Raw genomic sequence first — 12,217 nt, 5'->3', positions numbered from 1 at the left:
TCTAGGATGATCTAGTGGTGTGCCCAAGCAGGTGGAACACCATGGAGAAGAGTGTCCAGTACCTGAGAGAATTACCTGGGCTCAAAGTAACCCACACAGATTCAAATAGAAAGCAGTCCTGTGTAAATCCAGATGAGATCCATTGAACACAACCCATGAGGCAGAAGTTTGTACACAGTTGCCTTTATCCACTTCTGGGGGAAGAAAAACAAAACCCACTCCCCTCTCCCTCACCCCACCAAAAACCCCTGTCTGCAGGTTTGGGTTGTTTTGGGGTTTTTTTCAGAAAACTCCATATTGTTTTTGTTTTAGAAGCCTCATTTATTTTTTAGTATGTGGGCACAACCTCAGCTTCTGTGAATGATGTGTGCAAATGCAGAGACCCACTGTGCAAGTACTTCAGAAGGTAACACCCATTTGTCAAGAGTCAGTCAGGGTCATGTTTGGCCAGAAGGAAAAATCATGCCAAACACAGTCTTGGTTGGTAGAATTTAGGGGAGAATGAAGTGGAAATTTGGAGTTTCTTTAAATTATACAATACTGTGTATTGTGAGGTGAAAGTAATTACTGTCAGAACTGGTGTTTCCAAAGGGTTTAGATTTGTATCTTTCCTGGCCAATGTGGATGTTCAAAAAATAATAAAAACACAAATCAACTTCGATGACAAAAAGCTGAAATTTGGACCAGTGATTAGAAAGCAACAAAACTTGAATTCTTATGTGCATTCCAGATCATAACAAAGGAGAAACAAAGTATGATCTCAAGAATTTAATTTGGGTAGTTCATAGGAGGGGGATGTTCAGATGGAATATTAAACATAGCAGAAGCAGCTATGATAAACGATCAAGAACCTAGAACAGAGAAGCCAACAAAAAGGCAAAACTCAGGTTTGTGAAGGCAATCATGCAGATATCATGGCCAGGTACCACTGGGAGAGATGGCCTTTGAGGAAAAGGGAAATTAAAAAGTAGTGAAAAAGAAAAGTTAATAAAGTAGTTAAAGGTGATAGAGGGAGAAAATTATTGAATGTAAGCCAAAGAAAAAACAAACCTTAGCGAGGTCTGACAAGAAGTAGAAGTAACCTTACTTACCAGCTGGCATTTTCTAAATTCCCCATTTTAAAAAGGTGGTAGAAAGGGTGGCAGGAGTCAGAGATGGCTATAAAAAAGCCTTTTAGTTTATATGTAGTACACTTCTCTCTAAACTGCTTTTCTCTCTGGTTAGAAGAGGATGATATTCACAGTAGATGTACTTGTGTGTGGTTAAACACACAGTTCTAAAAAAGAGGCCAAAGGAGATGCAAGCTATACATCCATGAAAGCTAGGGAAGATTGGACCATGAACAATACATGTTCCCATCTTACCAAATGCCCTTTGAAATCTGGTAACTCATTGCCCATAAGAAATAACAGTGTTTGATAGTATATTGGATGTATTTTTGTGTTAACATATGTAGCGTGAAACATTTGCTTGGTATTGTCATTTCTGGTTGGCAACAGACCTATAAAGAGAGGGAAATCACCATTAAAGAAAAAAAGTGTTCCAATGTTATTTACAGTTTAGTAACTGGTAATTTGAAGCCCTTGACAATATGGACTTGATGTGTTAGATCATAATGTAATTGCTATAATTATTTATAATTTTCTTAACTGTATGCCCTTTAAGCATTATGCTAATGGCTGTTAGAGTTTGAAAATAATGTTTTTAGAACGGGAAAGAAAGACATGAATACCTTCTCACTAGTGTAACTATTGCTATAGTTGCAAAGCCATCTTCAGATAGGAGGGTATGTGTTTACTTACATAAAAAACATTTCTATTTAGATGTCTGCTTTCTTCCTCCACCCTTCCAATATACTAACAAGCATTAAACAAGTAACTTTACATTCAAAACTAGCATTTACTAACATCAACTAACAAGCACCCTGGTTTTCAATCCTTTATATGGTTAAATAATTTACTATTTTTATTGTAGTGGGTCTATCATTGTAACTGCTCAGCAGCTTTAAAGTTAACACTTATGCAGAAGTTAGCAGATTATTAAAAAAAATCACAATAATACTACACTGCATGTAAAGGTCAGAGAATACTTTCTTGTGATGAAAATTATTCAGAATAATTGTCCTAAATATATCAGGGACTTAATTGAAAGCAGGAGCTGTAGGTCAGTTTTATCCCTGTAAAACACACTGGTTATTAAACCCAAGAATTCATTTATTGTGTAAAGGTTTCTTACTATCATTTGTGACAGATAGGTGTTACAGATTAGAGCACAGGGACTTAGGGTCTTGTTACATGATGTTTTAACTCATTTGAGCTGGTGTCCCCACAGCCCTCTTCACTCTCTCCTGCATATCCCTGCTCCACCTGCTGAGCTGGAACAGGCATTTACCTTACCACACAATGCAGCAGTTTGCAGCCCAATGAATATGTGTACATGTGATGCTATCAGAAAGGTCTTTGCTTAACATAATATCCCTTACCTGTTTACCCTTCTCACCTGGCAGTTCAGATCTGCACCAAAGTTGTCACAAAGGAGCAGTGACAAGGTGGGGGACAGAAGGGAGGTTGGCTGTGTGGCAACATTGCCTGGAGGTGTTTTAAACTTCCAGGAGCCACAGCTGTGGGTCCCAATCCAGCACCTGCATGTGATCCACTGTGTCACCTTAGACAAGCCAGGTAACCTCAGCCACCTTCTCAGCACTAGGAAACCTCCCCACTGAGGTTTAGTAGGATGTACTGGCCAGTGTGATCCCAAACAACAGAGCAACTCTAGGTATTTGATCCACTAATACATTCATCCAATTGACCCTAGCACAGGTGTAGGCATTAGTGCTTCAGTAACAGTTTCAATTGGTACATAAAAATACTGTAATACTCACTAGAGAAACACCCCCATCTCCATTGGGAACAGAGTTACAATTTGTGATATGCTGTGGTCCCTGATTTTTGTTAATAAACTGTGAAAAAAGATTGTGCAGGTCACTTCAACTTTTTTTTAAGAGCAAAAGGCAGCTGAGAAATCGAAGGTATAAGGTTCTCTATGCATCCCAATGGCATCCACCTTAACATTCATTCAACACCCAACAAGCTATGTGTTCTGTGAAAAACCATGTGAAGAATAGGGAATCTAAGGGTGTACAAACAATCAAACATTGTGTTTTACAACAGTAGCTCACTGGTTCTGTTAGTGCAGACTTAACTGTGCAGCTGCAGTACTGACACCTAAACTGCCACCATCTTCCCAGTTATTTTCCTGCATTGGCAGAGATGGGGAATTTTGTTTTCCAGAGGCAAGAGGCATCACTTAGTACAGGGTGGGGTTTGGGTGAGGCAGAGGAAAATGATCCATCTTCTCTTTCACACCCAGGCTGGCAGAGTGTCTGCCTTTGGTGCCTCCCCAGGGAAGCTGGGAAGGTGGAAGTACACAGACAGAGTACCCAGCCCATTTATCTCTCTCTGTGTGAATGGGATTGCTCCAACTCCTCAAATGCTCTTTGATGTGCATGTATATTTATATATACACTTACATGAATCTGGCCTTTCCTGATGGATTCTGAGTCCAGTGAGGAAGAATATGGAGGAGAAGCTCCATCTGGTTTCCACTTCTTGTTGTATTCAAGAATGGAGAGATTTTCTCATCAGAACTTCTTTTCCTTTCTTTCCCTTCTGGTTTTGTTCTGTCACATGCTCTGACATAAGCTGTAGCAATACAAATTTAACCTTTAGTGGTTTTTGTATTCTACTTACTGTTCTGGCCCCTTACTAGAAATTGAAGTAAGGAATTCAGGTGAGAAAACATAAATGGTGATGTTTGGCATTTGGCAAAAAACGGAATGGAATTTCAAGGACAGAGAAAAGCTATTTCACAAGACTTGAGGTAGACTTTGCTCAAAATCATGGGGAACTCTAACGCAGGGGATTTTGAGAGCCTTTTAGAAAGACTATAAGAATTCTAGTCAGTAGAGAATAATGAAAATTACAAGAGTTTGATGAACTTATGGTTACCATTAACATCCTTTATAACTTGTTATTATTTTTTCAGAGTATTTGATCTTATTCTTGTATTTCATAATTCAATCTTACATTTACTAATATTTTTATTCTTGTATTTACTTCTGGTAATTAATGTGTTGACACTTACAAAGGTATTGTGCAGAATAAGTTGATGTGCCAAAAGAAAAAACAAGTTTCTGTACTCTTTACGAGTCTTTTTATCTTTCATGATAATTAGTTAATTCCTGCAATAGTTACATAAAGGTTTTCAAATATTAAAGTATTAATTTGTAAATCATTAACCCAGTACAAACCTGACCATTCTTAGAAATCAGCTTCAGAAAAAGTGTTTTCTCATATTTAAGTTGACAACAGTGGTCAGGTTCCCTTCCTTTAGCCTCAGTTATCCAGATATTAATCAGATGCATCTTAAAAGCTCTGCACACAGCAGCTGATTTTTCATTTTTCATGCCTTGTAAGAATGCTGAAGGCTGTCTCTACTCATTCATTACTTTCTGACAAATATGCCACCAGTTATGGAAGTTGAAGCTGTTTCACTGAAGCTTTCCCGAGGGATTAATCATGATGAACTAATGCTAGAGGTCCATGTCCATCAGTAATCCCACTGTAATATCATCTGTAGAAAATGAAAACTCTTCAACTTCTACAATTGATTAAGTAGCATTTTTTACTGTCCCATGGGAAACACTTACTGTAAAGTAGCATATAATGAGTATTTTATTCTTACAGAACATTTGCCCCTTGTCCACCATGCAGAGGATCCCCTTCAGTTCAGACTGATTCTCAGCTTTCATTAATTATTTGGCAGTATTTATTTCATTAATTATTTGGCAGTGTGTGAGGGTTTTCCACTCTTCTAAAGTAGTTCCTGCTCCACTGCTGTTCTGTGCTGCTCCCCCAGAAACACCTGCATAAAGTTCACCATGGAAATTTCTAGCCTGTCTGGTTGTTTTGGGGTTTTTTAATCATTATTTGTGAAGAGGTATTTATGATGGATCAGTTCCATCACTGCAATGGCTTGTTTTGTTCAGGAGACAGTTGGGAGATTTTTTAACAATGTGCTAGTGGGTTTGTTGTGCTGTGTTTATTTATAATCAGAGCTCTCACCAGCTGACCGGTGAGCTGTTTAACTTCTCGGAAGATTTGTTTAACTTGATTTCCTAAATATGATTAAAAGAACAGTGCTTGAGTAAATATTTTCAGAACGATTATGAGAGGCAGAACATTTAAATAGGTAAAATGACAATCAGATCATAGAATCCCAAGTCACAGATTCTGATGGAAAGGAACATTGCGCTTCAAATCCAAAACTCCCCTCAGAGAGGCAGTCCAGGGGGTAGGGGGGGAATACCTGGGGGTTTGAAAAACCGGTCACAGGTACCCAGGGAACTTCACAGGAACCTTAGAATCCTTCTGCCTTCACTATTGCCATGTCCATTCTATGCTCTGTGTTAGACCATATGTACAAACTATTTGGAGCTTTTTGATTGAGTTTGTATTTCTGGGCAGGAAACGGTGTAATATTGGGCTATATTGCCTCCCTCACCTCAAAAAAAAAAAAAAAAAAAACTGAAGAAGAAACGAACCCCAAGTCCTGGGAGCAGAACTGAATGCGAAAGCACTTCAGGATATTGCCATTGATCTTTCCCAATAAACGGGTGACGACCGGGACAGCCTGTTGTGGTCCCTTTTCTCAAAACTCAGCTTCTCTTTGGGGTCGGAAAAGTGGGTTTAGATAAAGACGTAACACCACCGTTTGACCCCACAACTGCCGCTTCCATCCCTTTTACGCTCATGCCACCCTCATCCCCTTCCCGCCCCGCCGCTCGCCCCGCCCAGCTGAGGGCACCGCCCCGCCCGCCTGAGGGCAACGGCCTCGGGGCCGCCGCGGGCCTGCGCCGCCGCCTCCAATGGAGTTTGAACGCTTCCGAACCAGCCACTCAGGAGGGCGGGCGGCGCCGCGCTGCGCTCCCATTGGCGGCGGGTCTGCGGCCTCGTGGCGAGCGGCGTGGTGAGCGGGCCAATCAGCGCGCGGGGCCGCGGCATGGCGGGGGCGGGCGCAAACGGCCGCGGGGCGGTGGCGCCGGGTTTGAGTCGCGGCGGGAGCGCGGCCGCTCTGGGGGCTGCGGGTACCGGGGCTGTGGTGGCAGCTGTCGCCGGCCTCGAGTCGCTGTCGCCGGCCTCGAGTCGCTGTCGCCGGGCTCCGGTCGGCGCTTAACAGTGAGTGAGCGGTGGGGCGCGGGGCTGACGGTGGCGGGCAGCCGCCCTGTCTGTGAGGGCTCGCTCCGCCTGTCGTTGGTCTCTAGTTTTAGGTACTCTGAGATACCCCGAGCTCAGCCGCGTTGCTTTGAAAGTAAATAAAGAAGCGTTGCTGGAGCCTCCTACGGAACCGTGTGTTTTGGCGAGGAGCCGCCACCTGAGGCAGAGCTGTCAAATGCAGGTGTAAGAGTATAAACCTTGTTTATGCTAGGAGATTTGTTATAGCGAGGTTCTATGATCTGCTTCTAACTGCCTACAAGTGTGTCAAAGTAGGACCTAATGGTTTAAGGTGTTGCTTGGTGTTTGGATCCGGAAGCCTGTAAGGTTGTGGAATGCTGTATTCTAATCTCTGCAGAGCTTAAAAGATGCAATTTCTTTAAAAGGGATTTTTACTTCACCTCTTGGCAGGTGTCATTGTAGTTGTCTTTGTGTTTCAGGCGTAATACTCCATTCTATGTGAAACAAGGATCTGGCCAGTATGAGCTGGGCTGTGGAGGAATGGAAAGAGGGCCTGTCCCCCAGAGTCCTGCAGAAGATCCATGAGCTGGAAAGTCAAGTGGATAAGTTTAAAAAAGAACGTCAGCAAAGGCAATACCAGCTAGAAACTTTGGAGGCAGCCTTGCAGAAACAGAAGCAGAAGGTAACCCAAAATGTCATTCTTCTTGCCAAACACTGTTATAACAGTTTATTTTCTGGTAGTTGTTGTTAGGGAATGGATTAGTGTTTTGCTTCTTCTCCCTGACTGAAAGGAAAGGTAGCACAGAATTACAAACTGTTTATCTTCATCTTACTTAATACTTATCATATTCTTCCGCTGTTTAGTTCTTTTTCGTTGGTAATATAATTCCTGTTTCCTATCTTTTTGGCATGATTGTCCATTTCTAGTTATTTATGTCTACTTTGAGGTTTTTCTACCGCTCTTTATGATTAGGAAAATAAACATTTTATTGTTATACTCGTTAAAATCCATTATAAGGACTGGGCCTATTTTATATACCAGAGCTGCACAGTTGGCAGCCTCTTCCTATTTCACCTTGCCTACAGATACCTATACTCTTAGTTTATGTTATTCGTTAGTTTTTTTTTCCTTGAAGATACTGGGGGTTTAGGATTTGGTGTTCCTTCTAGTTTTTAGGGCTGTAATTTTACACCTCATCGAACTCTACCCTGTCAGCCCTGTAACCATGGGACTAAAGAACTGATTGGTCAGGGTCCTGCAAAGTGTCAGGTCAGCAGTGACCCATTTGGTTCAATTTTGTTTTGTGTTCTTTGACTACAGCTCAGAGACAATTTACAAAGGTTGCTTGTTATTCCCTTTAGATTGCTGCAACTTTCTAGAAAATCTTTAGCCTAGTAGTTTTCTTTGAGTTTTTTCTCATGAGTTTCCAGGAAATTGTTTCAACCATTCCAAGGAACTGCTGTGGTCCCCAAACAAAAAAAAAGGGTGCTTTAAAACTCTCAGAAGCAGCAGGTAATACAATTGTCAGTCAAAAGAACAACACTGTGCCATGATGCCCCTTGGATGTTCCTCCAGGGAGGAGAAGGACATCTTTCCTGCCAGACTCTATCTTCAAAGCTGTGACCTTTAATAATTATTGTGCACACTTTGTGGAGTGAGCCAAGGTCTTGTGGCTGCTAAAGATAGGCTGGAAACTGAAGTGAGATGATCAGTGAAGAATGTGGACTAATGATGATTATTAGTATTTAGGGATTGACGAATTTTTTGAAGAGCTCATATCTCATCAATAAATAGCAATGTTAATGTCACTGAGTTGAATTTTGGGAAATGTGGGTTTTGTTCACACACAGGAATGTTTAAACAATGTGTACATTTGAGGTTTTTAGAGCTGTCAGGATTTTGAAGTGTTAGGAAGCAAATAACAGCATTGTGCTGAACCCTCCTCAAATATCTGAGCTTTGTGTTCCTAAAATAATAAATGCACCAAATTATAGAGAGGAGTTGATAATTTCAAAAATGTCTCTGTGTTCCAACTAGGTCGAAAGTGAAAAAAATGAATCTGCAATACTCAAAAGAGAAAACCAGAGCTTGATGGAATTGTGTGATAATCTTGAGAAAGCAAAGCAGAAAATTTCACATGATCTTCAAGTAAAAGAATCTCAGGTCAACATTCAGTCAGGTCAGCTGAATTCCTGCAAGAAGGATATTGAAAGGCTAGAACAAGAACTGAAAAGGTGGGGACTTGCTGTATGTCTCTAACATATTTACAATGGTTATTTCATAATTTTTCTCCTCATGCCTCATACATGTCCTAATAGAAGCAAATAAAGAGAGGCTGTGTTGCTCTTTCAATTTTTCTTTTTTTTTCTTTTTTCTCTTTGATTTTTGTGAAAACTGAAGAGAGTTGAGGTATTTGACGGCTGTGACAAATAATGCAACATAATTTATGGCATGTAGAAATACCAACTTTGTGTAAGGAGTTGCTGAGATCCATCAGTGAAGAATCTAATGAGATTCAACAGGGTTGATAGAACCCCACTAATGTTCTCTGTATCTGCTGTCAAATGTTGGGAGAAAGAGACTGTGAGCTGAGGATACATGTTCCATTTATCTGTTCCCAAAATTAAGTCTAGTTTGCTGAGTTCCCCCTTCCCATTATATTATTTTACATAACTGTTCATTACAAAATATCAGTTAGTGCATGGAACTGATACATGGCCTCATTCTTGGCCATTGTTTGTAATTTTGTATTTGGCTGCCTTTTGTTTGGTACGTGATCATTTGCCACTTCATCCCAACTGATGGTCCTCTGGAAGAGGAGTTCTTGGCATTGAGCTGTAGAAGAGAGGGAAAATAAAAAGGCAAATGTGGAGTCACTGATGCAGTAGGCTACAGCCTGGGGCTATCATCAACCTGTGCTCACTGAGCAGGACGAAAGTTACTGTATGGCCTCTGAACTAGTTTTATGATTTCATTGGATGCCTTGGTATCTTCAAGCTCCCAAAATTCCCTCAAATGGCTTGTCTGCTGTGCTGTTTTGGGTAGTGATGTAAATGGAATACATGAAAAATACACTGTTGACTGGAGAGTATTCCCTTGCATTTTGATGAAGTATGCATAGTTGTCTGAAAGTGTGCAGTATCAGAACATAACTGAAAGTTGTGTTTCCTGCCACAAAGATGCTCACTGAAGAGTAAGATTTGATATTCTCAGTGCTTACAGTTATTTGGGTGTGTTTAGCTGAACTACAAGTTCATACAGTAAGACCTCAAGGAGTTCGAACAGATTTTCTTCTACTTGGGGTTTGATTTTGTTTTTTAGCTATGACTCCTGGGTAATTGATTAACTATGTTGAAACTCTAAATAAAATATGTCATTTATATTTTTGTGTTGCACCACCTTAAAATTTTCAGTGGATGTGTCTTGACTTGATCTTTAAACTAAGTCCTTAGACTCATATAATTTGTTAGTGTATGTCAGGCTGTTAAAAATAGCTAATTAACTTTTTAGTTTCCATTATTAACTTCTGCTGCTGCTTCTTTCCTAAACAGATGCAAATGTGAGCTTGAGAGAAGTCAGCAAACATTGACTGCAGGAGATGTATCATTCGGTGGCACTCCACAGAAAAGTTTTACTGCTCCTTTAACACCAGTTCAAAGTAATAATGGTAAATGATCCTTTTCTTCTTCCAGCACAGATGGTTGACTGTCAGTTTTCTTGGAAGGTTGAGTATTTTAAACATTACACTTGTACTGAGTTTCCTAGCCCCTCTTACGTAAGTTATTATGAAAGCATCTACTTTGTAGCACCCTAGGTTTCAATTTCAAAATTATTAGTACAAATTGAACACATCGCAAACATTACATTTTTTCAATGCTGGATGGACATGGAACAGTAATAAAATATCCTTCAGTAGGCTGCAGCAATCTTTTGTATGTCTGTTCCTGGTGTCAGCTCTTCCCTTCATGTTGTGGGGAACAAATTTCTCCCTCTACCACAGGTACTTTAACTAAAATGCAGTCAATAGTTAAATGTGTTATTTATTTGGATAGGATTTTTTTGCACAGACTGTTACTGTGTATGATAATCTACACAATTAATGCTCTATATCCATTTCAAAGCATCACTTCTATCTTCAAATTAGGGACATCAAAAATATTTAAATGAACTGGAAAAATGACAGGAAGTTTCCTTAAGTGGAGAATTCTGTGGTCAGACACCCTTATGCTCTTTATGCTGAAAAACTTTGATGTGTTCAATATATTATATGTGTTGCTTACTTTCTTCAGTGCTATGAACAATTTTTCTGTGAGTTTGGCATCTCAGTCTTACTCCAGTGGGAAATCTGAGATATCAGATCTCAAGATATCAGATATCAAGAATCTTGCTCTTGTTCCTTTTACTTTCTTTATGCATATTTGTAAAGGGGTGCAGTTAGTGGCAATGTCAAGCATTCCACCAAGCATGGCACGCCTGAAAGAGGGAAAATATTAAAGTGATTAAAAGATTAAAGTTTACCTACCTTTATTTAAAATTGTATTTCTGGGGAGATATTTTCTTTTGAAAGCTGGAGTCTTAAATTCATTAAGATAATTGCATCCTTGAATATTTCAAGTCAGAAGGGACCCATAGGGGTAAGTAAACCTGGCTGAATTGGGTGAAAAATGGTTGGACTAAGGCAGATATTCATCCTGTCTTTGTAGATGCTAAGTTTGAAGAACTAGAAGAAAAATACAGGAAAAAAGTACAAGAAAATAAAGAGCTAGAGTTACAACTGAGAACCATCCAGCTTAAGGTAAGTAAGTATCTCTTAGGAATGGTTTGTGTGATATCTAAGTAACCACTGAGTGAACTTGGAAAATGAAATAGAAAACTAGTGCAAAATATTATACATCACATAAAATATAATTTCAAAAGCAAAAGAGAATTAATCTGTGTGTACTGCCATTCAGAAGTAATCTTGGAGAATTTGGAAAAGCCATCCTCTTTGAATAGCAAAGGAAAGGAGGACATTAAAAATGAGAACACATCCTTCACAAACTGGAAGTCTCCTGCAAGCAAGGACAAGATAAAACACTGTCAGTTACGCCAAGTTAAATACTATACGATAATAAAATAGCCTTGAAAAATATTGTGAGTAATAATTCACACCTAGAAAATAGACACCCATAAATCTTTCAAACATATATGAAGGAGGAACGGTGTTGGCTAATCTCTGAGAACAAGATGAATATGATGTGAAAGCCCTCAAGGAAAAAAGCCATTGCAGAAAATGTGAAATAATTTTATCTTTGGTACTTACTATGTAAAGGTTTAAAAACTTTTTGATATCAGAGCCTTTTTTTGAATCTATGGCACAGCCTCAAATTGGAAATCAGAAGTAGTCTTAAATTAGATTGATAAAATGAATAGTAATTAAAAAAAAATCACTAGATACAGAGAATATTTTCCCATTAATTGATAGGGCACTGCAGTGTGGGACTGCTTAATCACTGTGATGTGCAATGTTGCCTTATTCTCCTCTTGGCATTGGAAGGGGACAAGGATGATGACATTAGAGAAAACCACTTCCAATGGTGCTTCTTGGAAATACAGTTTAGTCAGGCCAACATTTTGTCCTGAGCAAATTGTTAGAAACATGACTCGATATGTTTATTGAAGCATGTGTAGGCGTATGGAGAAAAGGTCAACATTTGCTGATAAAGGCAAATAATGCCTCATATTTCAGACCTTTTGGGGGTTTTCTTTTAAGAACAAATCAGAAAATGCGTAAGTCAAGTGCAACATTGTATATCCAATGTTGTTGGATATACACTGATGAAAGGTAAAAAATTGGATAAAGGGAGTTCTTGCAAATTTAAAGGAAAAGATTGAGTGCAGAGTGGCAAAAAATGGTCCATTTTTACTGGAGAATGGTCAACAGAGGAGCCTGAAAAGGCTTAGTAAAGAGACCTGTGCTAGTCAGCATATTGATTAGTGTTCT

General features: G+C 39.6%; 1 protein-coding gene across 1 annotated transcript in view; it reads left to right on the top strand.

Annotated features, from left to right (window-relative positions):
- The first annotated feature begins 6,185 nt into the window (after positions 1–6,185).
- CENPF (centromere protein F) overlaps positions 6,186–12,217 on the top strand; it is a 35,214-nt gene continuing 29,182 nt past the window's right edge. The window contains exons 1-5 of the mRNA XM_054514330.1: positions 6,186–6,236; positions 6,713–6,915; positions 8,272–8,468; positions 9,786–9,901; positions 10,938–11,029. Of these exons, the coding sequence (XP_054370305.1) occupies positions 6,754–6,915; positions 8,272–8,468; positions 9,786–9,901; positions 10,938–11,029 (567 nt within the window). The 5' untranslated portion in view covers positions 6,186–6,236; positions 6,713–6,753. The remainder of the gene's footprint in view (positions 6,237–6,712; positions 6,916–8,271; positions 8,469–9,785; positions 9,902–10,937; positions 11,030–12,217) is intronic.

The sequence above is a fragment of the Molothrus ater genome, chromosome 3, assembly GCF_012460135.2.
Source record: "Molothrus ater isolate BHLD 08-10-18 breed brown headed cowbird chromosome 3, BPBGC_Mater_1.1, whole genome shotgun sequence".
Taxonomy (NCBI): domain Eukaryota; kingdom Metazoa; phylum Chordata; class Aves; order Passeriformes; family Icteridae; genus Molothrus; species Molothrus ater.
The sequence above is the reverse complement of the archived record's forward strand: the minus strand, read 5'-3'. Positions and strand labels throughout refer to the sequence as shown.